Source organism: Malaclemys terrapin, chromosome 1 (assembly GCF_027887155.1).
Source record: "Malaclemys terrapin pileata isolate rMalTer1 chromosome 1, rMalTer1.hap1, whole genome shotgun sequence".
NCBI classification, from domain to species: Eukaryota; Metazoa; Chordata; order Testudines; family Emydidae; genus Malaclemys; species Malaclemys terrapin.
Genome location: NC_071505.1, coordinates 215,129,737 through 215,156,435, shown reverse-complemented (window position 1 = coordinate 215,156,435; position 26,699 = coordinate 215,129,737). Strand labels below are relative to the sequence as shown.

Genomic DNA, 26,699 nt, shown 5'->3' with positions numbered 1-26,699 from the left:
CTCGATATTAGATTGGTGTACTGTCCTTTCACTGGTGCTATACACCGGAGGCTGTGTCTGTATGGTCTCACAGTTCGGACTACGGGGTGTGTGAATAGCAGCATGCTGAAACTCCCCTGTGTGGAAGCTGTGGGCACAAACTATAAGGTTCCTAGTTTGTGTCTGATGTAATTTTTTTCAAACAGAACTACACTAATGCCATCTAGGAACAGTTTACTTTGCACCCGGTGAGTTCATATGGGGAAGTTACAGTGCAGCACTTCAGCATGCACTGCTATTCACACCCTCTGTGGGTAGTGTAGACAGAGCTTTAGACCGTTCTGAAGCTGAAACTAGTGCAGCAAATGGTAGTACACTTACTAGTGCAGTTTGACATCAGGAGCACAGTTGCACCTGTGCTGTGTGATCTTTGCTCATGGCCAATATGTTTTTAGGTGGAACTTGAGGTATTAGTTTTAACTTACAACCAATAATGTTTATATTGTAATATTAACTGTTGATATGCAGGTAGACTGGTTTGTGGAAGGAAGCTCATACTAATTTTTTTTAAAGTGACCTTGGCAATGACTCTCTTGCTAATCTAGCCTTTATCCCCAGTAACATATGGAACAAATATTGAAAGAGAACCAATCAAGAAAAATCAGTAAAAGAACTGAACCATAAATAGTAGGCAGCATGGCTTTATGAAGAACAGGTATTGCCAGACTTGAATTGCTGTTTTTATAGAATTTCAGAATTAGTAGATGAAGGTAAACGTGTACATATCTTTAGGGTTCTTAAAGCTTTAGATATAGTCTCATGAGAGATTATTTTCCACTAATTCCTAATGGCTTCAATATTATCATGTACATTTAAAACTGGATGAAGAACAAGAGCTGTTAAGAGGATAATTATACACACTAAGGTACCAAGTTTTGTGACTGGATTGCTAGTTATCACAGGGACTGGTGTTAGTCTTCTTTAATACCTTCATTAAAGAAATTGTTGACTGATACCAATAGGAAGTTGAAAATAAATTTTATTTTCTGAGTTGATCTTCTTTCTCTCTGGCAACTTTTTTTTCTTGTGTATAGAATGCAGCTTTTTTTAGTTTATTCTCATTTATTCTCTAGCATCGTTGGTGTTTTCAGCACCAATCTAGCAGTAGTTTAATTACTAATACACAATCTGCACATAAAACACTAAGATTTGTGTATGTGCAAATGCTACAATGGGGTGGACAAAACACAGCCCATTATAGGCTGTAGTGCAGGGGTTAACAGATTAGATATCTTTCTGTGGTTTCTTTAGTTGTTTTGTTACTGTTACCTTAAAGATTGAAGGAGCTGCAAAGGGGAAGGAGAGAAAAAAGCCACACATATATGGGGGCAGAGGGGGAAAGAGTGTGGAAGGAAGAGATGAAGGGTGCAGGTTGGGAATGAAAAGAAATGCCATCTCTTTAACAGAGACTCAAGTAAAGAAAATGATTTCTCCTGCCCGACTAAAATAACTATGAAAATATTTCAGTAATGAAGGAATAACTTTTTAAGCTATTTTTTCCCCAGCTATTTAATTTAGGAAGACCTTTCTTACCTTCATATTATAATCACTTTAAGAGAGAGAAAATTTGGTTCTAAGATACTGTATTTGATTCTCTTTTTTAATGTACCTTTTGGTTTCTTTACAAACAAGTTTGTCTTCCAGGTCTTTTGACAAGGCCAGCATTGTGGTGTTTTTGCCATATCTCATACCTCTCCTCTTCATTATGTGTGGCTCACAGCAGCACTCTCGACAATATCCATTGGCAACACTAAAATAGTGATGTAGCTTTGTTTCTGTGTGTGCAGAATCCAGCAGAGTTAGGTCTTCGATCTCTGTGGCTACGTCTTCACTACCCGCCTGAATCGGCGGGTAGAAATCTATCTCTCAGGGATCGAATTATCGCGTCTTGTCGGGATGTGACAATTGATCCCCGAATCGATGCTTGTACTCCACCAGCACAGGTAGGAGTAAGCGCCGTCGACGGGGGAGCCACGGAGGTGGATTTGCCGCCGTCCTCACGGCGGGGTAAGTCGCCTCGGATACGTCGAATTCAGCTACGCGAGTATCTTAAATCGACCCCCCCCCATAGTGAAGATGTAGCCTGTGCCATGTATTGGTTTAATTATATGGATTCATTCCCATCCTGCAGGCTAGTTCCTCATGAGCAGTCCCAATCGTAGGGCACTGAGATGTGAAAAACCGTTCGCTTTTACAGTGAATCTATTGGTGGTTTATTTTTCTCTACATTTTAAAATAAATAAATGGTGTATGTATTGATGATGATACTATATACAGTGGCAAAATAAATCTTGGTACACTTATCATTCTACTAAAACTAAAGGTGACAAATTTTACCTGGAGTAAAAACTTGCTTTTTGTGTTTGTATCACTTTTTTGTAATTACTACATTTATTGTCTGCAATTGTATAACTTCGCTACAAATAGAACTTTGAAAGGGTATGTGTATTGTACAGTACTAAGTATATTTAATTTGTTTGAAAATTCTTATATCCTAAATATTTTTCAGCATATTTGTTTTAAACAGGCTCCTAATAGATTTAACCATGAAAAGTGTTTAAAATATTTCCAGGTGTAATAAAAGATAGAAAAAGAGGAGCTAGCATAGTAAGGATTCTTCCAATGAAGATTTTCTATCATGGGAGTGAGGTGAAGAATAAACTGGCTAATCACAATCTGTTTTTCTGTAGCTAGCTGCCAACATAAATGGAAGAGAAAACACTAGCATTTATAGGTGTGTGTTCAACTACCCACTGTGGTAGATCACTGCAATTTTTCTCTTCTACCAGCAGGAAACATTTCTTATGTAAGTTGTTTTCTTATTTTAAATGATGTCCTGCATATGGGATTACAAAACCAGCTGTGCCATATATCCGATATGTAGTCACCTTTGCTGGCTTCCTTTACACATGCTGCAGAGCTCTATTGATTGTAAAACCCAGAAAGGGAGTGAGGCAATTTTCTTTATCAAATACCACAGTGCTGATGGTAAATATTGTGAATATATGCCATTGTTTTTCTTTGCGTCCTGTAAAACAAGATTTCCTGATGCTAATTTTACCATTCATTTCTTTCTAGGCATTAAATAGCTTCCTGGAAACTAGGACAAGTATGTAAGAAGTCCAGTCAATCAATGTGGATTTCTCCTGTCAAAAGTCTTCAGTTTGTCCTACCACAGACCCTTTAGATACTCTTCTCTGTGCCATGCTCTGTGGCTCTCATCACAAGAGGAATTTGTCTTCATGAAGATTCTTAACATTGGTAATGTGATGAATAAATTTGAGATCCTTGGGGTTGTAGGTGAAGGTAAGTCAGTTCTTCTTAATGAAATAAGAATTAGAATTAACAGAATTCAGAGGCTATTTATATATTATTCTATTATTAGACAGAAAAAAATAAAGCCTGTTCCCATTAGATGAAATTCTGCAAAATGTTATTTCTCAAGATGACTTTAATGTTGGCAGTCATTGGTTCTTAAAAATAAATCATTGTTATCCAGGTCACAAACAATTTTATTTCTCAGATTTCTACAACAATTTCTATGCTTAACTATGGACATTACAGAGCTAGACAAAATTATTTGCATATATATATTAACATATGAAGTAATAAAGCCATTGTCTCATTTTTAAGTTGTCAGGATGTCCTAAAAAAAATGGAAAAACGATCTTACTATTACAAATCCAACGGAACCCCGATATGTCAGGGTGTGAAAAAAACATACCTTGAGTGGCGAAGTTAAGCTGACCTTAGTCTCTCTGTAGACAGGCAGCGCTAGGTCAACAGAAGAATTCTTCTATCAATTTAGCTGCTGCTTCTCGAGGAGGTGGATTACCTGTACCAATAGGAGAATGCCGCTACAGCTGTGTCGCTATAGCATTTTCAGTGTACATAAGGCCTGAGAGATGCCCTAAAAGTAAACAAAAAGTTAGAGGTACCAGAATGTACATGAAATCACACTTTTTTTGTTTTTTTTTTTTTAAGTCCATTAGTTGGCTATCTACACTACTGCCACTTATTATAGGAACATGCAGTTATTCCAAATTTTCTTGCATATTTCTAAAAATAAGGAATTCACAGAAGAATTTGAAAGTCATATACTTACAAGCCTCTTCATTTTAAAATTTTGCTGCACAAAAATGTAACAAAGCATTTTAGATATAAGTGTAAGAAGATAATATTAGGAACAATGCATCCATAATACATATTAGACAGCTGTGAAATGTAGTGTATTTTGCTTCCTTTTCCCACAGCATGGTAATTAATCTGTTTGTTTTTTCCTTTGTGTTTCAGGAGCCTATGGGGTTGTACTTAAATGCAGACACAAGGTAAATAGAGTGCTTTTAATTGTACATAGATGTTAATCCATGGATGAAAGCAAAAATGAAATTTTAAACATGGAGAGTGAGACCTGGGTTGTTAATATATATTAGACGTACGTTTTGCTGCCTTGTTTGGGACAGGCCTTGGCCTGCAATCAGTTGTTCAAGGTCCTGATTTGACTATATTGTGACAGGAAACAGCTGCATCTAGGGTAAGATATAATCAAAAAGACAGAGTTTAGAATTTATAAAATTAACACACAAATTATTGAACAGAAATTCAGAGAACATATTAAGTGTTACTAGTCTGATCATGCTTCAGATGTAGTCCTGGAAATTAATATTGAGAGTTGGATAAAAGAAAAATATTGTTGAATGATTCAAAACATTCTAAGTAGAGTGTATTGTTGTGTAATTAATCATATCTTGCTAATACGATATGTCTGGTTTTCTGTAACGTGGCAACAAATTGTTCAGCACTGATACATGGAATTTCCACGGCTGCTGTTTGATAATCTAACTGCAGTAAAAGAATATTCAGTTTAACCTGGCAAAGGACAAATGAAAAACAGAAAACAGTTTTGAAAATGCGAATGGAGTTTGAAATTCAGTGTGCCTGAAACAAAATGAATCACTTAATGTATCTGGGAATGTGTGATGAGGTTGCTCATTCCTTATCTTAGTTGCTGTGCTTTTGGACATGATGTACTATATTTGAGGATTGCCAAAAAATGTAACTGAGGCCCATGTAAATTGGGTTTCTTGCATAAATTTCAATTTTGCCATCTGGTGTGTGTGTGTGTGTGCTTTCATGGGATCAGTGCAAAGGAAATGAAGAGTGGTGCTGATGTGAAGGGAGAGAAGGATCAAAACTGACAAAAAGTTAGGAGGAACTTGTCCAAGAAATAAATACCTCATTCTCCCTTCCAACTGTGCAGTTAAGATACCAAAATGTCTAGTGTAGACTGTCTACTAAAGATAGTCTATTTACACTTTCATTTTCTTTTGTGTTCTTATTGCTTTGTCCCTCTTGCCTTTACTTGAACAGCTATTTAAAATAAAATAAAATAAAATAAAAATGGTAGAACATGTAATGCCTACCTCCCAAATCTAGTTTCAGATGTTTAAATTCAATTTGGGATACTTAATCCTTAAGGATTATATGAAATTGCCATTTATAGGTTGACTATCTTGACTATGTATTATAAAATTAGTAGGCCTGTCAACGATTTTAAAAAACGTAATCACGATTAATTGCGTGATTAATCACACTGCTAATAGAATACCATTTATTTAAATATTTTTGGATTGTTTTCTACATTTTCTAATCTATTGATTCAATACAAATGTACACTGCTTATATTTATTTTTGATTACAAGTATTTGCACTGTAAAAAAACAAAATAGTATTTTTCAATTCACCTAATACAAGTACTGTAGTGCAGTCTCTTTATCCTGAAAGTTGAGCTTACAAATATAGAACTGTACAAAAAAACCTAACATTTTAGAGCCTGCAAGTCCACCCAGTCCTACTTCTTGTTCAGCCAATTGCTCAGACAAACAAGTGTGTTTACATTTGCAGGAGATAATGTTGCCCGCTTCTTGTAATAGAAGTGGGCTGTAGTCCACGAAAGCTTATGCTCTAATAAATTTGTTAGTCTCTAAGGTGCCACAAGTACTCCTGTTCCTTCCTTAGAGGTTTTTAAGGTCAGGCTTGACAAAGCCCTGGCTGGGATGATTTAGTTGGGAATTGGTCCTGCTTTGAGCAGGGGGTTGGACTAGATGACCTCCTGAGGTCCCTTCCAACCCTGATATTCTATGATTCTATGAACAACGTGTTGGGTCATCATCCGAGACTGCTATAACATGAAATACATGACAGAATGCAGGTAAAACAGAGCAGGGGATATACAAATTTCCCCCAACGAGTTCAGTCACAAATTTAATTACCTTATTTTTTTTAGCAAGCATCATCAGCCAGGGCCGCCCAGAGGATTCAGGGGGCCTGGGGCAAAGCAATTTCGGGGGGCCCTTCCATTAAAAAAAAGTTGCAATACTATAGTAACATGTATTTGGAAATGTAAAAAAATAACTAGTGAAATACATTCAAAAATTAATTTGTAGTAATTTGAAAATACCCTAAATACATTATTTAAAAACATTAAATGCTTTAATGGTATGCATACATTTGCATTTACATAACGGGCTGTTGCTGGGTGATGGTTGGTGCCAATGGGCTGTCGCTGCCTGGGAGTGGTGCTGCTGTTGCCCAGGGCCGGGTGGGGAGCTGGGCTTTGGGTTGGGGGGTGCCCGGCTCACAGGGGCTGGGCTCAGGGCTGTGGGGAGATGGGGTCGGGGGGGGGGTCCGGTTCAGAGGGGCTGGGCTTGGAGCTGGGGGTCAGGGCTGTGGGGGGATGGGGTCGGGGTGTGTCTGGCTCAGAAGGGCTGGGCTCAGAGCTGGGGGTCAGGGTTGTTGGGGATGGGGTCGGGGGGATACCCGGCCCCTTACCATGCAACTTACCCCCGCTCCTGGAGCCTCAGCGCACCACATCCAGCGGCGTGGTGTCTCTAGTGAGGCCTGAGTTCCCGCCGCTCGGCTGCAGCTTGCAGCCCCACAAGTTGTAAACAAACTTGTTTGTCTTAGCGTTTGGCTGAACAAGAAGTAGGACAGAGTGGACCTGTAGGCTCTGAAGTTTTACATTGTTTCGTTTTTGAGTGCAGTTACGTAACAAACAAACAAAATCTAAATTTGTAAGTTGCACTTTCATGATCAAAGAAATAGTATTTTTCAATTCACCTCATACAAGCACTGTAGTGCAATTTCTTTATTTTTACCGTGGAAATATTTGTAATATTGATTTCAATTGCAACACAGAATACAATATATATGAAAATGTAGAAAAAACATCCAAAATATTTAATACATTTCAATTTGTATTCTATTGTTTAACAGTGCGATTAAACCTGTGATTAATATTTCGAGTTAATCGCGTGAGTTAACTGCGATTAACTAAGAGTCCCAAAAATTAGGAATAAAAATGTTTAAAAGTTTCAGATAGTACAAAATAACTAGTTTTTAAGAAGAGTTCTCTGAAAGGCAAAAATTCTGCTGTAAAACAGTTAAGTTCTTTGAACATCTCTTCCTCCATGATTGTCTAAGCTGGGTATATTTCTCCCATTTTGCAGCTCCGAGTGTGACTACACATTAATAATACTCCTACTAACATAAAGGGTAAGATTGAGGCACTATTCAATGGTATGCTGCTCTTCCATTTCTGCACAGTTTAAACTTTTTCTTATGGCTGCAAAGAGAACTGTAAATCAAATACATTGTCATTTAAATCAAGTCTACAGGTGGCCTGTAAGTAGCTTTAAAGGTCAGGAACTTCTGCCATTCTTCTCAGAGAAATGACAGCTCTGAAACCTAACGATAACAATTGTAAGGGCTGCCACTTTAAAAAAGAAAATCCATTTGCAAGCCAAAAAACCCCCCCAAAAACCGTACAGTTGTGCACTTTGAGATGTACAAGTAAACAAACACTGAAGTACTGATTTTATATGCAAATTTCATATTTATTCCAGGAAATGGAGATTTAAATACTAAATAGCTAGTTTTCATGTACCGTTGCCTGATTCTTCACAAAATTGTTATTTGTGTATGAATGTGAATGTACACATTCTTGCATACAGAAGTTTGTCTTTTTAAAATGTGACCCTGCCACACGTCAACATTTTTACTACTTCACTACTGATTAGTTTGATTTAAAACGTTTATTTTTATGAGTGAGTGAAATTTGGAGTTGCGAGTGGAAAGCAAGTTCCCCACACACTCGCGCTCAGTTCAGATCCTTGTATAACAGTTTACATACTAGGCCTCCTCACTTTGTGTGATTGGAATATAAATTGCTTATCTAAAATGAATGGCGTTTCAGCTTTTTTAAAGTCTATATGTCATGTAGGCCAGTTCAGTGAGTCAAGTTAGGCATCTGTGTTGGTTGTGGAAAAAGCTCCCATTATGCCATGGTTATCACAGCCTTTCATTTCACTGATAGATGTGACCTGCTGCACTATTTGTCATATTTTAAATAAGTAATTTTCATTTTCCTTCTGTATAGCTTAAAAATACAATGGGCAGATTTAGTGCTTATGAAAATGATGGACTGATAATAGTGGCCTGACTCACGTTTAATGCTGGTGGGGGCTGTGTAAGCTTCCCAACACAGCTGTGCCAATGCAACTCAGTCCTGATCCACAACATCCATACTATTCCAGTAAGAGTCTCTTGGACATAGACTGGAAATCCTACCAAATTGTCGGAAGTTTACCTTCTTCCCCAGTAATGATCCCTCAGCAAATGCAGTTTTCCTTTTTCCTGGGAGTAGCAATTTATTCCTGAGAATCAGAATGCAGGAATTTAACTACTCTTTAGAGACAGAGTGGTATAATATGCAACGGTCCTGATTCTCTGCTGGGGTAAATTTATATCAACTGAGGATCTAGCCCCATAATTGCAAAGTTATCAAAAAGATATAGTGACTTACTATTAGTAAACTTCATATCTATTGTAGTGTGTGTGCTTAGACAAGGGGCGAATGGGATATACAAAATAAAAACCTTATTTTTGACACTTAGAACAGAATAACTAACTAAGGGCGTATCATCATGAAGGCAAAAGTAAACTCCTCCAGGATGACTAATATTTCTTCATCCTAGAAATGCTAACCAACAGCACGATGCATCTGTTATTGCTAATAGACATTTGTTATTAGGATATTTTTATTTCTGTGTTCAGCTTTCTCAACAGACTTAAAACAAACAATGTTTAGATGCCTGTGCAACCTTAATTTGGCCCACTTGTGCACAATTATTATAGTAGTCTTCGTTTCATGATCACATAGTATCTTTTCCCTACAGGACACCTGTCTGCCTTAATGGTCAGCTATTCATTGTTTTATTCAAAGTTTTGGTGTATGGCCCTATGCCTTATTTACTGTACGTGGGTCAAACCTTGCTCTGAAGAGAGAATTATTAATGTCCTCACTGGCTTTTCTCTGGCACTCTAGTAGGAGTGCTTCAGAAATATTAATGAAATTATTTTTACAAAACCCCTGTGAGGTGAGGGGGTGGTATTATCTCCATTTTATACATAGGGAATGGAGGCACAGAGATTAGTCAAAAGCATCCACTACCTTTTAGAGAATGATTTGAAATGTCTGTTTTTTCAGAGTACTTAGCACTTCATATGTCAGAGCATAGCTTCCTTTGACTTCAGTTACAGCTGTGAGAGCTCAGCATTTCTGCAAATCAGATCCCAGGATCTCAGATCATGTACCCAGAAAATGAAACATGCAGCTAGTGACCACCTATGAAAGGTTTGGTTTAAGTGATTTGCCAGCTCACATAGAAAATCTGTGGCAGAGGCAGCCATCAGTTGCCTGAACCATGAGTTTCCTTTCCCTTCTTTCAGTCTTGTTTCCATACACCTTCCAACTTCTGCATCAAATGAAGCAGGGAACAACTTTCTTCATTACACTAGATTGATTCATCCCGGAGCAGTTCCATTCTGTGGACTGAAGGAGGCAGGGCTCCTGTGGAAAAAAAAAAAGTATGTGATCATGTAATTAAAGACTGAATCATAATGCATAAAATTTTACAAGGGAGCCAAATTGAGATTGCACAAGCAGCCTTAATTATGGTATTTTCTACCTTTGAATGCCAGCCTTTGCAACCTTAATGTTCTCTTAATGTAGCATTTTGTGACATTTTCTAGTTTTTTTTTTTAAAAAACAATCTAAAAAAATACCTGAAATTCCATCATGTGGGATCATGATGACATCCACATGGTGCATTAGCAAGGTTGGAACCTTTTAGATCCACACTGCATAGACCTCTGCCACTTGAGGAACTGACGGCATCATCGTCTCTGTGGACTAGCACTGGTTGGGGTGGGGGAAATAAGTCATACATTTTGTTAGTATGCTTCAGATATTTGCAGACAGTAGAGGAATGACGACACTCAGTACTCTTAGGTTCCATTCAAGGCTGGGGAGTGTGCTTCAGTGGACACACTTTTCTTTCCTATCCACATCTTCACCTTGCCTTCCGAGTCTTCTCTTTGCATGAGAAACCTAGGGTGGGAGACTAGGAGCCCTTGGAGAGGAGTGGGGGGAGAGACCAGGGGTTCTCAAGCTTTTTTGTTGTCCTCCCCCCCCCCCCCCCACATGCTATAAAAATTCCATGGCCCTCCTGTGCCACAATAACTGGTTTTCTGTATATAAAAAGCCAGGGCTGGTGTTAAAGGGTAGCAAGCAGGGCAATTGCCCAGGGCCCCATGAAACTAAGCTGCTCAGGCTTCTGCTTTAGCCCCAGGTGGTGGGGCTCAGGGCCCCACGCTTCAGCCCCATGCCATGGGACTTTGGCATTCTGCCCTGGGCCCCAGCAAGGCTAACACTGGTCCTGCTTGGCGGACTCTCTGAAACCTGGTCGCGGCCCCCCAGGGGACCCCAGACCTCTGGTTGAGAAGCACTAATGTTAACTGAAGCAATGAAAAAAGAATCTGTCAAATAGATTGTAGGCCAACCTTGAAGTTTAAAACATTCTGAACACCATACAGTTAAGCATACTCCACCTCATGATTTGAGACATTTTATGTAATTTTGGGGATAGAGACATTCACTTTAACAAAGTAGAGCCGTGATTGTTACATTGATTTAAGTCCATAACTGGATACAATTTATGGAAATAAACCAGAGTAGACAGGCACACTTCTCCCTCCAAATATGGCAAATACATTCTTGCAATCCGACATCTCAGCCAACTACAGACTGAGGAATTCCAGACAGGAGATGTACTGCCAAAGGGAAGTCAAATATCTCTCATTAATGGAAGACCTGAATAAACAGATGGCTTTTACTTCCAAATGGAGTGATGTTCAAACTAGAATGGCTTTCTGGATTTGAACTGAGTGAGCCAATGAGATTAACTAGAGAAAGTATAATAGAATGAGTGTGTACAAGGAAAGAACTACTTTCTTAGGCTTGGTCTACATTGAAGGGGGGGTGAGGGAAATAGATCTAAGTTACGCAACTTCAGCTACGTGAATAACGTAGCTGAAGTTGACGTTCTTAGATGCACTTACTGTGGTGAGTCGACTGCTGCCGCTCCCTTGTCGACTCTGCCTGCGCTTCTCGTGGCGGTGTGGTACAGGAGTCGACGGGAGAGCGCTCAGGAATTGATTTATCGTGTCAAGACTGGACGCGATAAATCAACCCCCACTGGATTGATCGCTGCATGCTGATTCGGCGGTAGTGTAGACATACCCTTATATCCAGTCATACCTACTTTATCAATATCTAGAAACCTAGATTTTCCAATGGTAAGTATATTTCAATAAATCTCCCACTCTGGTCATTTCTCCATCTGTTTCTTGGGACCAGAATGACTAGTTGTGCCAATATTCACCAGTGGATCACGCATCTTGTTGCGTATGTAGGGCAAGCTGGCAGGTGGTCGGAGGGACAAAAACACAGTTTCTATCCCTGAACCTATAGCAATTTTACAGGATACTGCCACTAAACCCAAATTTTAGTATTAAGTAATTTAAAATACTACTCCTCTTCTGTTTCATCATTTTCATACTAACAACTTCCTTTTGATACTACCCATTTGGTGGTGCAGGCAGGAGCCTTTGAGCAGCAGCACTATCACATCATCGGTAACTCTGCCAGTCATCACTTCCTCCCTTCAGTAACCCCAATCTTAAACCCAAACACTGCTGTCTGCCTTGGTCAACTCTCACTTTAACTATGCCCAGTTGGTGCTGTAGAATATGTGCCTGTAGCACCAAATGGGCACTGTTTAGCTGAGCTAAAAAACAGTTGACAGGGCAAAGATGAGTCATCTTGCCTAAGCCAGGTATAGTGTGGAGGGAGTCATAATTTACAACTCCAGCCTCACTCCTACTGAGCCAGTATAACTCCTGAGCTGAAGCAGCTCCCACTATTCCAGTCCTGAACCTCTGTACCACACCCCCAACTCTTGCAAAGCACTCCAGTCCTGACCTGCAGCATCATTTAGTGTCTCCAACCAATCGGACAGATGTATCCAAATGAACTGGAGGGAGGACTGGCTGAGTTAACTTTAATGTCATAATGCTCCTCTGCCTGCAGAACCAAATGAGTGCTATTTAGAATTGTCCAGTTATCACCAAATTTAATAGGTTTTTTTTCCCCCACTGAAGGCTAGAAGACTCCCCAAAACTTTGGAAATGACCTTTTGCAGACTGCATCTGATATCTTATGACAGACAGAGTGAGAAATGCAACCAAGTTGAGTGTTTTGCTTGACAAAAAACAGCAAGAATAATGTAAATACATCCAGATTAGCAGCTAAAATGTTTCTTGAGACAGAATTAGTAGAGTAACCTTAAGGCCCAACAGACAATGTTCCAGGATGACAAATTGATTTACAGGAATATGTTTAGCTGTTTTATTCATGCAGAGGAATGAAGTCAGAGAAATGCGTTCAAGACATTTTGGATTTTAAAAAAGAGATTTGAGGAGTCAAACTTTACTTGCATCAATCTCTACACTTTCAAGATAAAAAGATATCTAAATAAAGCTGTCACGGGGTCCACTCACCTTGAACGGTGCCTCCTGCTGGCTATCCTCAGGATTTGCTCTGACAGCTTGTGGTCTCCCTGCAGTGTTATCTTTTCCTGTCTAGTCTCACTGTGCTGCCTGCTCACTCCCAGGTCTGCAGCTTCCCCTCTGTGGCTTGGCCATCCGGCCAGGTCACTAAAGTCCTCGCCTTCCAGGAAATTCAGTCTTTCCAGACCTGCTGCCTGACTGGCACCTCCAATGCCCTTGTCATTCCCCAGAGGCTGGTAAGGGAACCCAGGTCCCCTCTCTACACTGGGTTCCAGCCCAGGCACTCTATAACAAGCAGCCACAGTCTACCTGTTGCTGCTGTTTCCCTGGGCTTCTTCCTACATACTCGGCTTCCCCACTCTCTCAGTTTGCCAGCCTCCAACTCCTTTCAGCCAAAGGAGTGACTGTAGCCTAATTCCCTGTATCCTTTTCCCTCCCTCTCTGCAGCCAGCTGCCTGGCTTTATACAGGCCCTGCTTGTTCCTGCACAGGTGAGTCTGTCCTTAATTAGCTGCCTCCAGCTTAAATCTCCCCTGCTTTCAGCCTAAGTAGCTGATTGGGCTCACCTGGCCTAAGTCATCTCTTGCAGGGCTAGTATGGGGAGTCCACCCCAACACAAAAGGCCAAAAGATACAGGTATTTATTCCAAAGGTTACTTGCCTGTCGTCCTCATGCATAGCATAAGTTTGCATATTAGTCCTGTAATATGACCCCAAATCATCCATTTTTATGGGCTATAGGAGGAAATTATATTATTGCCTCAGTTTTTAAAAAATAAACCATTTCAGGTTTAACAAATCCTATTAGGAATGAAGTAAAAAGATGGGCCAGATCCTCCAGTGTGACCCAACTGTAGGGAGAACATGGGAAGAGTGTGTGTGCATAGTCAAAGGTGTAGTTTTAAACTCAGCGTTGCACTCCCTTAATCCTGCTGCTGCTCATTACAGGGCCATTTCTACCTGCATCTTGTTTAGAGCACCCCAAGAGTTGCTCTGCTTGGCTGACGATCAGCACAGCATTTAGGTGTCTTGGCAATGCCTATTGTCCAGTTTTACCATTGGCTTGAAAGATTAATGGCATTAAGGCCCCTATGTTGTGTCTTACTGTAGGAAGATCTTCCCAGGATCAATGGCCAGAATATGTCCACAGTGAATTTTCAATATCCTGTTTTGTGCGTACAGTCAGTATTCCCGTGATCAGTCTTCCAAGTGTTTCCATTCATTTTAAAGCAATACAAAGAAAGCAAGTCTACCTGTCTTTGAGCATTGCCTGTGTGAAGTCTAGACCCTCTAAACTTTTCTGTACAGCATTGTTGCGCTTTATGCCTAGCCCCAGTTACCACTGTTTTACTTCTAACAGCTGTTGATAGCCAGAAAGAACTTGGCATTGTCTGTCATTGCCCCTGCTGGATGCCTCCTTGGAAAGCTTACTGCTTTTTATCTTTTTTAAAATATTTTTTTTAATTAATGATAGTGTAGTTAGTGTTCAGTATTCACCAGCATGTTTTGACTCTGTTGCAGGATGCCTTTTTTCATGATGTGATAGGATCTTCTGTGGCCAGGCAGCCTGTAAGGTCAGAGGGGGCCATAGAGGGCCCTGGGCACTCCCTCTCTACCAGGCCCCAGCCCAGGGCCCTGTGTAGCTCAGCCCCTAAATAGGAGAGATGGATCTCCTTCCTCAGTTCCCTGGGCTACTTCCTACAAGTCTCTTCAGTTTGGGGCATAGCCCTGCTAGCCCAGTTTACTGGGGCTTGCCAAGTCAGTTGCCCCAGGTCCTGGGGCTTATTTGTAGCCTCCCTTTGGCAAGGGAGCCCTTACTTGCCTCAAGTCTCTGCGCTGGTTGGCAGGTTGTTGATCCATCCCTTCGGGCAGGCAGACAGAGAGCTCCTGCCTCCTCGCCAGTCATGAAGAGACACAAACTTCATTGACGTTAACATGCAAGACCTTTTGTAAAGTACATTCATTGCACTGAAGAGAGCTGTATCAAACTTCCACAGTTAGCTGTGGCAATGAAGGCGCAATAGTCCAGTACTGAAGGCTCACAGCAATTGGGAGTGAGGTCTCAATCCCAGCTTGTTTGCAACTGGTAACAGCATGGCTTCCTATGCCTGAGGAAAGGTGGGGTAGGGATTTGACAGTGTCATTCTGCTGCTGTAGGTCACATTAACCCCTTTTTCATGAGCTCTTTGACCGATCACATTCCATGAATTCTTATTCGAAGTCTGAAGGAATCAGCTCCATCATGGAGTCTCAACTTCAGTACTGAGTCCATGAGTAGGCATATTGGAGCCTTTTTTTCCATGAAGCCCTGGAACGGAACCCCACAATGTTATATGTATACTGGCTTTCATGTTCTTTGTTTGGCAGCAGTGGCAGAAAGCAAACTTTACGAGTGCTGCTAACACTTCAAATTTTCATTTTCCTGAACTTAAGAATCATATGTGCTACCCATACATGTGGACAGATGTAAATGCATTTACCTTGTATGTAAAGTGCTAGTGTTTTGACAGTTTCCTGGGCTTTCCTTTCTAGTAAAATGCTTTTATAGGGTTCTCCCTAGCTGACCATTCTTCATTGTTGTCCTCTTAGCCCAGATAAACTTCATTGCCCTCTTAATTACACAAGGAGTACAAAGGTGTAATTCCATTGCCTTCAGAGGAGTTATTCCTGATTTACACCAGTGTAACTGACTGGAAAATTGAATCCAGTGTGTTTAACTTCATCCAGCAGCAGATAGGAAAAAAGCTAAGCTGTTGATGTCATTATGTCTCTTAAAGTGAACTGGCGGATGGACCCTGCTTCATTGGTTTCACTTTTTTTCCAAGTGTGATATAACATCCTCTTTAGAGCTAGGCTTTCGTTTTTTGTTTGTTGTTTTCTCTGATTCATTCTTCACACTAAGGCCATGTCTACACTACAAAGTAAAGTTGACTTAAGTTATGTCAATAGTAATGAACTGGTGTAATTACATCACTTGTGCATGTTCACACAATGCTCCTTGTGTCAGCTCAGTACATACACAATTGGTGCTGTAGCATCGCCAGAGAGACCAGTGCACCGTGATCACTGTGCAGCTTGCTACCTTCTACCTCTAGGAGCTCTGGGAATAGATCGTAATGCATCGTGGGGGTGGGCTCAGCATCCCATGATTGTTTTCTCTGTCCCATCATTCCATGGGCTTCCAACTATGTTTCGTGCCCTTTTTCAACTGCCCCTGTAAACTGTGTCCGCTCTCTGCCTGAAAGCATGGATCCTGTGCTGCGTGAACACAACATGGCTGATCCTGCAATATTTCATGAGCTGTGAATCTGAACAGGAATCCATAGTGCCTGCCCTCCTGTGTGCCATGGAAAGAAACAATTCAAGATTGATGTTGGCATTCACAGAGCTGCTGCACATGGTGGACCATCACTTCTGGCCTTGGGAAATATCATTTTGCAGGTATGGGATGATGAGCAGTGGCTAAGAACTTTCAGATATGCAAAGCCACCTTCATGGAATTGCGTGTGGAGCTCTCCCCTGCCCTACAGCACAAGGACACCAAAATGAGAGCTGCCTTCATGGTGCAAAAGCAAGTGGCGATTGTTGTGTGGAAGTTAGCAATTCCAGACTGCTACTGGTCAGTTGTGAATCAACTTGGAGTTGGGAAGTTTACCGTGGGGGTTGCAGTGATGCAAGTGTATAGGGCCATTAACTGCCTCCTGCTACGAAGGACTGTGACTCTGGGCAATGTGTGGGAAATAGCGGATGGCTTTGCGGCAATGGGATTCCGTAACTGTGGTGGGGCAATAGACGCATATCCCAATTTTGGCCCCAGACCATCTTGCGACAGAATACATCAACAGAAAGGGGTATTTCTCTATGGTATTGCAGGTGCTGGTGGATCACTGGGTCATTTCACCGACATCAACAGGGGTGGTTGGGAAAGGTGCATGATACACACATCTTCAGGAACACTGGCCTGTATAAAAAGCTGCAATCAGGGACTTTCCAGACCAGAAGATTCCAATAGGGGATGTGGAAATGCCCATAGTTATCTTGGGGGACCCTGGCTATTCTTTACTCCCATGGATCATGAAGCCTTACACTGAAAACCTTGGCAGCAGCAGGGAGTGCTTCAACAAGAGGCTCAGTAGGTGCAGAATGACCATAGAACATACTTTTGGTGGATTAAAGGGTCGCTGGTGCTGCCTTTTTGGAAGGTTAGACCTCAATGAGGAAAATATTCGGATGGTCATAACAGCCTGCTGTGTGCTACATAACATTTGTGAAGCTAAGGGAGAAACACTTCCCCAGGAATGGAGAGTTAAGGTTGATCGCCTGGCAGCTGATTTTGAGCAGCCAGATACCAGTACTATTAGAGGGGCTCAATGAGGGGGCTATTCGAATCAGGGAGGCTCTGAAGCAGTATTTTGACAATGAGCCCCAGTAATGTCTCTCTGTAATGCATTCAGCCAGACATTGTTTACTTGCTGCCTTGAATGAGCTTTGTAATGATTGCTGCCTGCAATCTGCACAAGCAAGTAACCGGTTTTTGTGTCATTCTTGCCATAGGCATGGTATCTGCTGGAGTAAGGCAGATGGATGGCAAATTTTTGGTATTTGAGTTGTTGCTGTTTTCTCAACTGTAACGGTACTTATACAATCTGGCCAAACTACCTTACATAAAGCACATGAACTACCCACACAATTTGTTTTGTTTTTATTTGTGTTACATGGAAGATCACAGCTTCATTCCTAAAACAACGCCAATGTACATGCTCTGCTGATCTCTAGAGAGTGGCTTATTCCTCTGGCAATTTGCTGATCCAAGAGGTTAGCAACCCAGATGAATGTGGGTCCCCTCATATAATGTCTCTCATTAAGTCCCTTCATGTCACAGCTTGTGGTGTTCAAATCAGCCTTTTTGTCATTCAGTCCTGACTCTTCAATCTCTTCTAAGAGGGGGGTGGGAACCTTTCCTCTCAGAAGAGGAAACAGCCTTGTTATAGAAAGCAAACTAGTATTGTCTGGTATGTCAAAATTAAGGCAATGTAATGTTAGTTAACAGTACAATATCATTCGAATTGGGACATCTTGGTGTGTCCCAAGCAAGCAACTGCAATAGGACAATCATTAGACCAAAGTATTGACGTATGTCTGTAATTAACCCTGGTAGTGAAACTGGGGCTAGAGGAATACGATGGCAGTCAGAAATTGAAATGAATTGTCAGACACAGAGAAAGATGACAAGAAATGGTAATGGAAAAAAGTAGAGGCTGAGCCCCCATTTTTCCAACTGCTGCAGTCCTGAACATGACTCCTAAATTGATAGATAATCCAAAGGACATCATATAATGTGTCTGTTTCAGGCATGTCAGAAAACAGGTCAGCCTCTCTTGTGAAATGGGCAAGAAATGTGTCATGGCCATGTTTTCTGGTTTTGGCTCAAATAGAAGTTTCAATTGATTTTATTATATTGACATTTGTTGAGAGTGAAAGGATAGAAAAAAGAGTTCTGCTAGAGAACTATTTATTCATCATATCAGACAATTTCTTTCCAACTGATTAGAAATTCTCTCACAATTTGCCAAATGTATGATTCTTGATTAATCAAAATCACATGGAACTTGTAGTCCTTTTGTAAAACACGATTTATTTCTGTTCCTTCTTTATGTACATGCTTCATGAGTTCTTGCCAGGTGCTGTGTTATGTTTTTTGGCTGGGTAAGTAAAGAGGCGGCTGCCCATGTAGCAGATGACATTGCTGTTCCTTGGAAGGTTACCAGTAAGTAACCAACTCCTTTGTTGTTGGCTGCATGCTTCCATCTCCTCTGTGAATGAATTGTACATATTGCTATTAATGTAGGAGTCATGTTCAGGACTGTAGCAGAATGCTGTGCAGCTGCCCTAATGGCTTTTAATTGAGTTCTCTATAGTACCATTGCCTTTTCATACACTTGGATGTAAATATAATTTTAAATGCTAATAAGAATGTTAAAAAAAATTCCCAGACAAATCACTTTTTTCAGTAGAAATCTGAAAATATTTCCTTTCAAACCCTGAGTACAAGTATCAGACTCCATCTTATGAGTACCAGCAGAAAAAGCTTTGAGTAGCATTTACAGAATTTAAGAAAACTAAAATCTTAGCATTTTGGCTAATTGGTAATGGTGAAATGCGATTGATTAGAGAATTCTTGGCTAGCACATGATTGGTAAAGGAACAGTATTAGTACTTATTTGTATTATCAGAACACTCAAGTGCCCTAGGCACGGACTAGGATCCCATTGGTCTAGGTGCTGTGCCAATACAGAACAAAAAAGGTCCCTGTTCCAAAGAACTTAAAATCTAAATATTCTTGGTTAATCATATAGCTACTTTTGTGCTAGTGCATACCTGTTTGAAGTAGATTGAATATCAGACTAGAAACTAGTCCTGCCACTGACAATTATTTTATAATGGGCTAAGTGGCATAATTTATGCAAAGGGGGTTTTCATACCTTTTTGAGTGCTCCATGATTCACCTAAGAGGATCACAGAATAATAGAAATGTAGGCTGGAAGGGACCTTGAGAGGTATTCTAGACTATCCTGGAGGTTGTCTTGCAAAAAAGTAAAGAAAGAAAAAGCCATCTTGTGAAAGTGTTTGTGAAGGAAAGATAAGCCAAGCGATCTTAAACTGCCTATAATTTCATCATTTAAAAGGAAGAATAATGCCCTGCATTTGTAATTACACTTTCCATTTGAGGATTTCAAAATGCATTAATGAGCAACCATAGAATCATAAAAATGTGGGGCTGAAGGGACCTCAGTAGGTCATTAAGTCTAGCCCCCTGCTCTGAGGGTAGGACCAACTATATCTCTACCATCTCTGACAGGTGTTTGTCTAACTTGTTCTTAAAAACCTCCAGTGTCAATGATTCCACAACCTCCCTTGGAAGTCTATTCCTCTGCTTAACTATCCCTATGGTTAGAAAGTTTTTTCTAATATCTAACCCAAATCTCTCTTGGTGCAGATTAAGCAAATTACTACTTGTTCTGCCTTCAGTGGACTTGGAGAACAATTAATCACAGTTCTCTTTCTAACACCCCTTAATGTATTTGAAGACCATTAGTAGGTCCTCCCTAGTTGTCTTTTCTCAAGACTATACGTAGCCAGTTTTTTAAACTTTTCCTCAGGTTAGGTTTTCTAAACCTTTTATTGTTTTTGTTGCTCTCCTGTGGGCTCTCTCTCCAGTTTGTCCATATCTTTCCTAAAGTGTGGTGCTCGGAACTAGAGAGAGTACTCCAGCTGAGGACTCACCAGTGCCGAGTAGAGTGGAACAGTTACTTCCTGTGTCTTACATAACACTCCTGTTAATACACTGCAGAAAGATATTAACCTTTTTCTCAACTGTATCACGTTGGCTCTTTTAATTTAATATCTAATATAAGCCCCAGATCTCTTTTGTGATTGCCTACCTGGTTATCCCTCATTTTATAGTTGTTCACTTGATATTTTTTTCCTTCCTAAGCAAAGTACTTTGCTCATCTTTACTGAATTTCATCTTACTGATTTCAGACCAATTTTTCTGTTTGTCAAGGTTACTTTTATTCTAATCTTGTCCTCCAAAGTGCTTACAACCTCTCCCAGCTTGGTGTCATCCAGAGATTTTACAGGCATACTCTCCACTCCATTATCCAAGAAGTCTTTAATAAAATATTGAATAATACCAGACCCCAATGGGATCCCAGTAGGTATGTCTTCTCAGTTTGATAATGAACCGTTGAGAACTACTCTTTGAGCATGGTTTTCAACCTGTTATGCATCCATCTTACAGTAATTTCAACTAGAGACCCTCATGGATTCTTGACACGCCATTCCTCTGGGTCCTTGCTTTTCAAAAGCTTTGTTTGGTAGGAAGTCTCTGAGTCACTGGTGATGCCTAGATTATAAGCCCCTTGGGGCAGGGACTGTCGTCTTGTTCTGTGTGTTTGGTGCTTAGCACAATGGGGTCTGGGTCCATGACTAGGGCTTCTAGGCTCTACAGTAATACAAATAAAAAGGAAAACAGTTTGAGTATCACTGGGTTAATGCATTAATCTTTTGACATCTGGTCACTTGAGGTCCAAGTGTAACTTGCACTATAAGTGAAAAGAGGGGTTGTATCTTATGGGGTCAAATCGTGCTCATTTTACTCACAGTAAATCAATGGACTAGTCATGTGTAAGTAGAGCAGTTTGGTCCTTAGTCATGAATGAGCATTTCAAAAATGGAACTAATCAGTGTTGTTTTGTCCAGATTATTCACAATATAAATAGATGTATCTGGCAGAGGACTTGAAAACACAGGCGGATTAGTGTGCAAGGAGTGAGTCATGCTGGCAGAGCCATGTGAGTAAGTTTGCATAGTCCTACCACTGCTACCATCTGAAAGTACCCATTCCAGAAGTCAATAGCACTAGCAAGAACCTAACTTTCAAAATTAAGGCCAGTTGGAAAAAATGTAAATTTACAATGTACGAAACTCAATTTTGACACAAATTATCCCCATTGAGCAAAAGCATATCAGACTTGGAAATTGATAGAAAGTGGTAGTCTGAATTTTCGCTCTGGCTTTCAAAGCTTTTACTAAGAACCAAGGAGACCTGATATGAGATCATGCTAGATAAATTTCTCAAATTTCAGTTTCTCAAATTTCTGCATGAAACACTTATTTTTCTTAATTGTTTTTGTGAATTTAGAGCTTTCTTACAGCCAGCTATCTTGTACAGGTATAACAGGACAGACTTTCCAGCCAATGTTCCTTATCTGTAAACCAGAGAGACCTCGGCTAGGGGCTGGAGTGTAGTAGTCTCTCTTGTTTGGCCTATTTCAGGGGTTGGCAACCTACGGCACGTGTGCCAAACACGGCATGCGAGCCGATTCTGAGTAGCACGCAGCTCCCTGCTGCGGTCCCGGCCCCCAGCCCCACTCAGCCCCCCTGCCCACCGCTCTCATCTGTGGGGGCAGAAGGCAGAAGCTTGGTTCTGCGGCAGCCAAGCTTCCCCCCTCCCCCGCTTCTTCCCCCTGCGTGGTGCTTTCCTGCCCTGCCTCCTCTCCTTCCCTGGCCAATTAGCTGATGGTCCTAGCGAAGGGGAGGGGGAAGAGCAGCAGCATGCACACAGCTCCGTAGAGGAGGCAGAGAGAGGTAGGGACAGAGCCTTGGGGAAGGGAGTGGAACAGGGCATATCCTTTCCAACCCCCGAACCATGAGCTGCTCAGGGCAGGGGGCTGGGAGCACCCCCACGAGCCGAGCACCTCTGCCCTGAACCCCCCCCACACCCAGCCTTCTGCCCTGCACCCCCACACACCTCCAACCCTCTGCCCTGAACCACCCACCCTAACACACACCCAGCCTTCTGCCCTGCACCCCCCACAGCCCCATCTGTCTGCCCTGCACCCCCGAGCCCTCTGTCCTGAACCCCGGCACCCCCCACACCCAGCCTTCTGCTCTGAACCCCCCCACACCCTCAGCCTTCTGCCCTACACACCCCAGCTCTCTGCCCTGACCCTTGAACCCCCCCCACACACCCCCCAGCCTTCTGCCCTGATCCCTGAAACACCCCCGCCCCCAGGTCTGGGGTCCTGGCCATAGGCCCTGCTCAGCCTGCTGCTGGCCTAGATGAACAGAACCCCAGGCTGGCAGCGAGCTGAGCAGGCTGGTGGTGTAAGATCAGCATTTTAATTTAATTTTAAATGACGCTTCTTAAACATTTTGAAAACATTGTTTACTTTGCATACAATAGTTTAGTTATATAATATAGACTTATAGAAAGAGACCTTCTAAAAACATTAAAATGTATTACCGGCACGCAAAACCTTAAATTAGAGTGAATAAATGAAGACTCGGCACACCCACTTCTGAAAGGTTGCCGACCCCTGGTCTATTTGCTCGGTCAACAAGGGTCTCCGTTAATGCCAGTATTTTTGTAATGGATAATAAATCTTAACTTCTGAATGTCCTGGGTAAAGTAGCTTTACCCAACTATTTAGTCAAATGTAATTTTAGTGGAACATTCTCTTCAAAATGGTTTCTCTACCCCTCCCTTTCTGGTTAGAAATAACTGGCAAACCTGCTGGATTGGACTCATTTGAGGGGTAATAATTTTGACTACTTTTAAGAGGCACTAGTATATAGCTTATTTTGAATGTGGCTTTCTAATAGATCACTAAAATGGAAAGCATTTGTTCTAATCATTTTATAAATGATCTCAGAGATATTTATAAACACTTACAAACTTTATACAAGGCATTAATAACTAAATGAAATACAATTTAAAAACAAGCTGTCTTATTTCCCTCACTACATGCACCTAACACATTTCAGTCAGGCAAAAACCCGAGGGAATAGTTGAGCCTTGCATCATACCTTGAAAGTTCAACAGACTCTGGGTCTGATGGGATGCAAAATCAAATTCCAGAACTGGGGCCATCCACTGAGAATACATTGTCCCCAATATTCATATCTAGGGAATTTTAGCAGAATTGCTTCCACTGATATAAATTACTGTGGGAGCGCATAAACAGACAGGCATTCTTTCAGGCAGCTTGAATCCGATTCATGTTTTACAAATGCAATTTCCTCCAACTTGGCTCCCCTCCTCCCCGGTTATTGACAAGCACATTGACAATCCAGTTGTGTTTTGGCTTCTGACACTTCAGAAGAATGTTCATTTAAACTGTTATTTTATTTTAATTTAAAACTCAAATTCATGGAAATGTTTATATTAGTATTAACCTCCTTAACTTTTTTACACTTGCAGTGCAGTGTCCCTTCTCAACCGTAAATTCTTTTAATGTAGTAAGGGTTTCAATCTTCTCTCCCCACTTTGAAATATCAGCCATTATGTGGGACTTTATTTTTCAAGATACATTGGTATGTGGGTTGTTTGTCTGAAGAGCTGAAATAACTCCTGAATGAAAGCAACCATTAACACTATTATCTAACTAAGCCATGGTCTACGTGAATAACATAGCTGAAGTTGACGTACTTAGATCGACTTACCGTGGTGTCTTCACCACTGTGAGTTGACTGCTGCTGCTCCCCCGTCGACTCTGCTTGCACCTCTCATGGTGCTGGAGTACAGGAGTTGACGGGAGAGCGCTCGGGAGTCGATTTTATCGCGTCTAGACTAGACATGATAAATCGATCCCCTCTGGATTGATCGATCTGGCCGGTAGTGAAGACATATCCTAATAATGGCTTGAGCCTTACAATAACCTGGATAAGACTTTTACAGCTTTTCTTCAAGATGAACAACAAATAGTATATAACAGTGCAACAGACCTACTGAACAAGCATGAATGAGCCCTGGGGTTTAGTGCTTCTGAGGCTTTTCATTACTGTATTCTCTGTGTCAAGTATTGATTTCTATTACACAGTAAATTAGTGCAGTATTCGGTACAGTCCAAACCTTAAAAATGCTTTAAAATATAGATTAATTTTGGTTCTGTCTTGTCTCCATGGTGTTTCAAACCACAAATAGCCTTATTTAGTTTATCTCCTTGAGAGTCTCCTTTTATTAACCATTTAGACTGCAAATTTTAAAATAGTAAATGTTATGCTGTGTTGAGAAGGATTCCAACTTGTGTAAGGCCTTGTCCGAATATGTGGGAGATATGAACCAAAAGAACCATTTTACAAATGTAGTAATAGAAGAACTACCCCAAGTCTTTCCATGTTGAGAACTAAATACAAAATGTCTCTTTTAGTCTTGATTTGGCCTGAACAAGTTCCCCACCCATTAACATGCATGATAATTCTGCTACAAGCCATGAAGAAAGCTATTAATTTTAGTTATTTGGGGTGTATTCACGTAGAATAGTGATGGGGGCTGTTTAAGTGCCTAGATGGTATGATAGTCTGAGATGTGCAAGGGAAGAGTTTTACAGGTTCAAAACACACTTAATCAGGATGGGGCAAGTCAGTAGTTGGCTTGCTCGCCCACCTTCTTTGACAGCATGCTTCTTGACCAGGCGGTGAGCAATCTTCTTCAAGCCAATTAACATTTACAACAGATATGGAGTAGTGCCATATTTATGAACAGAAGCACTTTACAAGCAGGCAGCACCATCTGCGGAGTGAAACTGACTAGTTGGTTTTTGCTCTGCAGCCAGTACTCTGGTTGAAATGTCCTTCATGAATGTTGGACATTTTTATTTTTTCATGCAGCAGCAGCAGCAACTTGAGGATGGGATCAGAAATATTTGGGGTTACGCCTTCTAGGATTACAGTGTAGGTTGTGGACATGCTCCGACTCTGAGGACACACCGTGACTCCACCACCATAGAGGTGTGGCGTGGTGAGCAAGAAATCCAGATAGGCCTGGACAACAGAAATCCACAATAAAAGAAATATATTGCTAGCTAATAATCTGCATTTCCTTCTAACTGCATATGGGGATGCAGTGCGCATGTGTTGGTGAGTAGTGCCAGCCCCCATGAGCAACAGGGAATTCCTGAGTAACAGCTGAGAGGAGCAGGGGGCAGAGAGAGGGGCCAAACAGCGTTCCCTCCCTTGGATTCAGGCAGGCAAACACCCCACTCTGAGTGCCCCTCCCTTCAAAGACACCAAGCTCCAGTGACCATCCACACTGTCCTGGTGGTAGAGACTGCCCCAGTGAACTCTTTGGATTTTCTCAGCAGCAAATCAAGAAAAAGCCAAGCTGATGCTGCCTATTCTCAAACCCTCCTCCCCCCCCCCCTTCACATCTGGATGCCTGTGATATCAGGACATTGTCTTCTTTTTGTTCAACCATCCCACTTTTTTCCCCCCACCTCTCTCTCCCCTCAATGTCCTCCTTCCCCTTCCCCCCTCTCTTGTTCATATTTATGTAATCATCACTAGTTTCATGGTAAGAATGAATAAATTGAACTAATGAGGCATTTGCACATCATTATTATGCTTGTGTATTGTATCCCTTAATGTTTCTGGTTTTGTTTGTATGGTCTTCAGTGTGGGCATATGTTCCTATGCATTTGTACAAAGCCTAGTACAATAGGACCCCAATCCTGAGAGGGACCGTGGGTGCTTGTGCAATATAAATATTGGTGCAGTTGATGGAATTTTATTAACATTGTAGGACACATTTAAATGATTAGGAACAAATTTTTATCTTCTTAGAACGCCCCCTTGGAATCTGTCTTTTTTTTTTTTCAGTGTCTATAGGTATGTTGAATCTTAAATAAAAGACCTAAAAACTGCTACAGTTTAAGGATTGAGATGCAACAGTCAGCCTTCTTCTATTCTGGTACATAGAGATAGTGAAGCAATACCAGGTTTCCTACTGCCTCTAAGCAATATATTTTTAAATAATAAACCAGTTGGGACACAATATCTGCCATGTCATGCTGATCATTCCTAAACTTATAAATCTGAATATATGTCCATTATACTGTGCAACATGACTTGTAAAGGTTAACTCTGCTAGCTTGGCAAAAGGGTTGGGAGAAAGTATAAATGCTGAAGTGAAAAATCAGTAAAAACACTTCATGATTATAGGCTTGTGGTAGAGCTTCTGTAGTTCTGGCTGAGGGGTGACTTTTTCTTTGTAAGCCCACATTTCAGACACTTTCTGAAAAATTACCCTCTTTGCTGAAATCTTATGTTTTTCTTATTTCAGAGGTGACTTTATATATAGATAAGACAAAATTCTGTTTACCATTTTTGGGGGAGGTGTATTTATAGTTTT

General features: G+C 41.0%; 1 protein-coding gene across 3 annotated transcripts in view; it reads left to right on the top strand.

Annotated features, from left to right (window-relative positions):
* CDKL5 (cyclin dependent kinase like 5) overlaps positions 1 to 26,699 on the top strand; it is a 204,067-nt gene that overhangs the window by 79,842 nt on the left and 97,526 nt on the right. For all 3 annotated transcript variants that reach the window (XM_054006740.1, XM_054006747.1, XM_054006732.1), the window contains exons 2-3: positions 3,118 to 3,345; positions 4,333 to 4,367. In XM_054006740.1, the coding sequence (XP_053862715.1) occupies positions 3,282 to 3,345; positions 4,333 to 4,367 (99 nt within the window). In that variant the 5' untranslated portion in view covers positions 3,118 to 3,281. The remainder of the gene's footprint in view (positions 1 to 3,117; positions 3,346 to 4,332; positions 4,368 to 26,699) is intronic.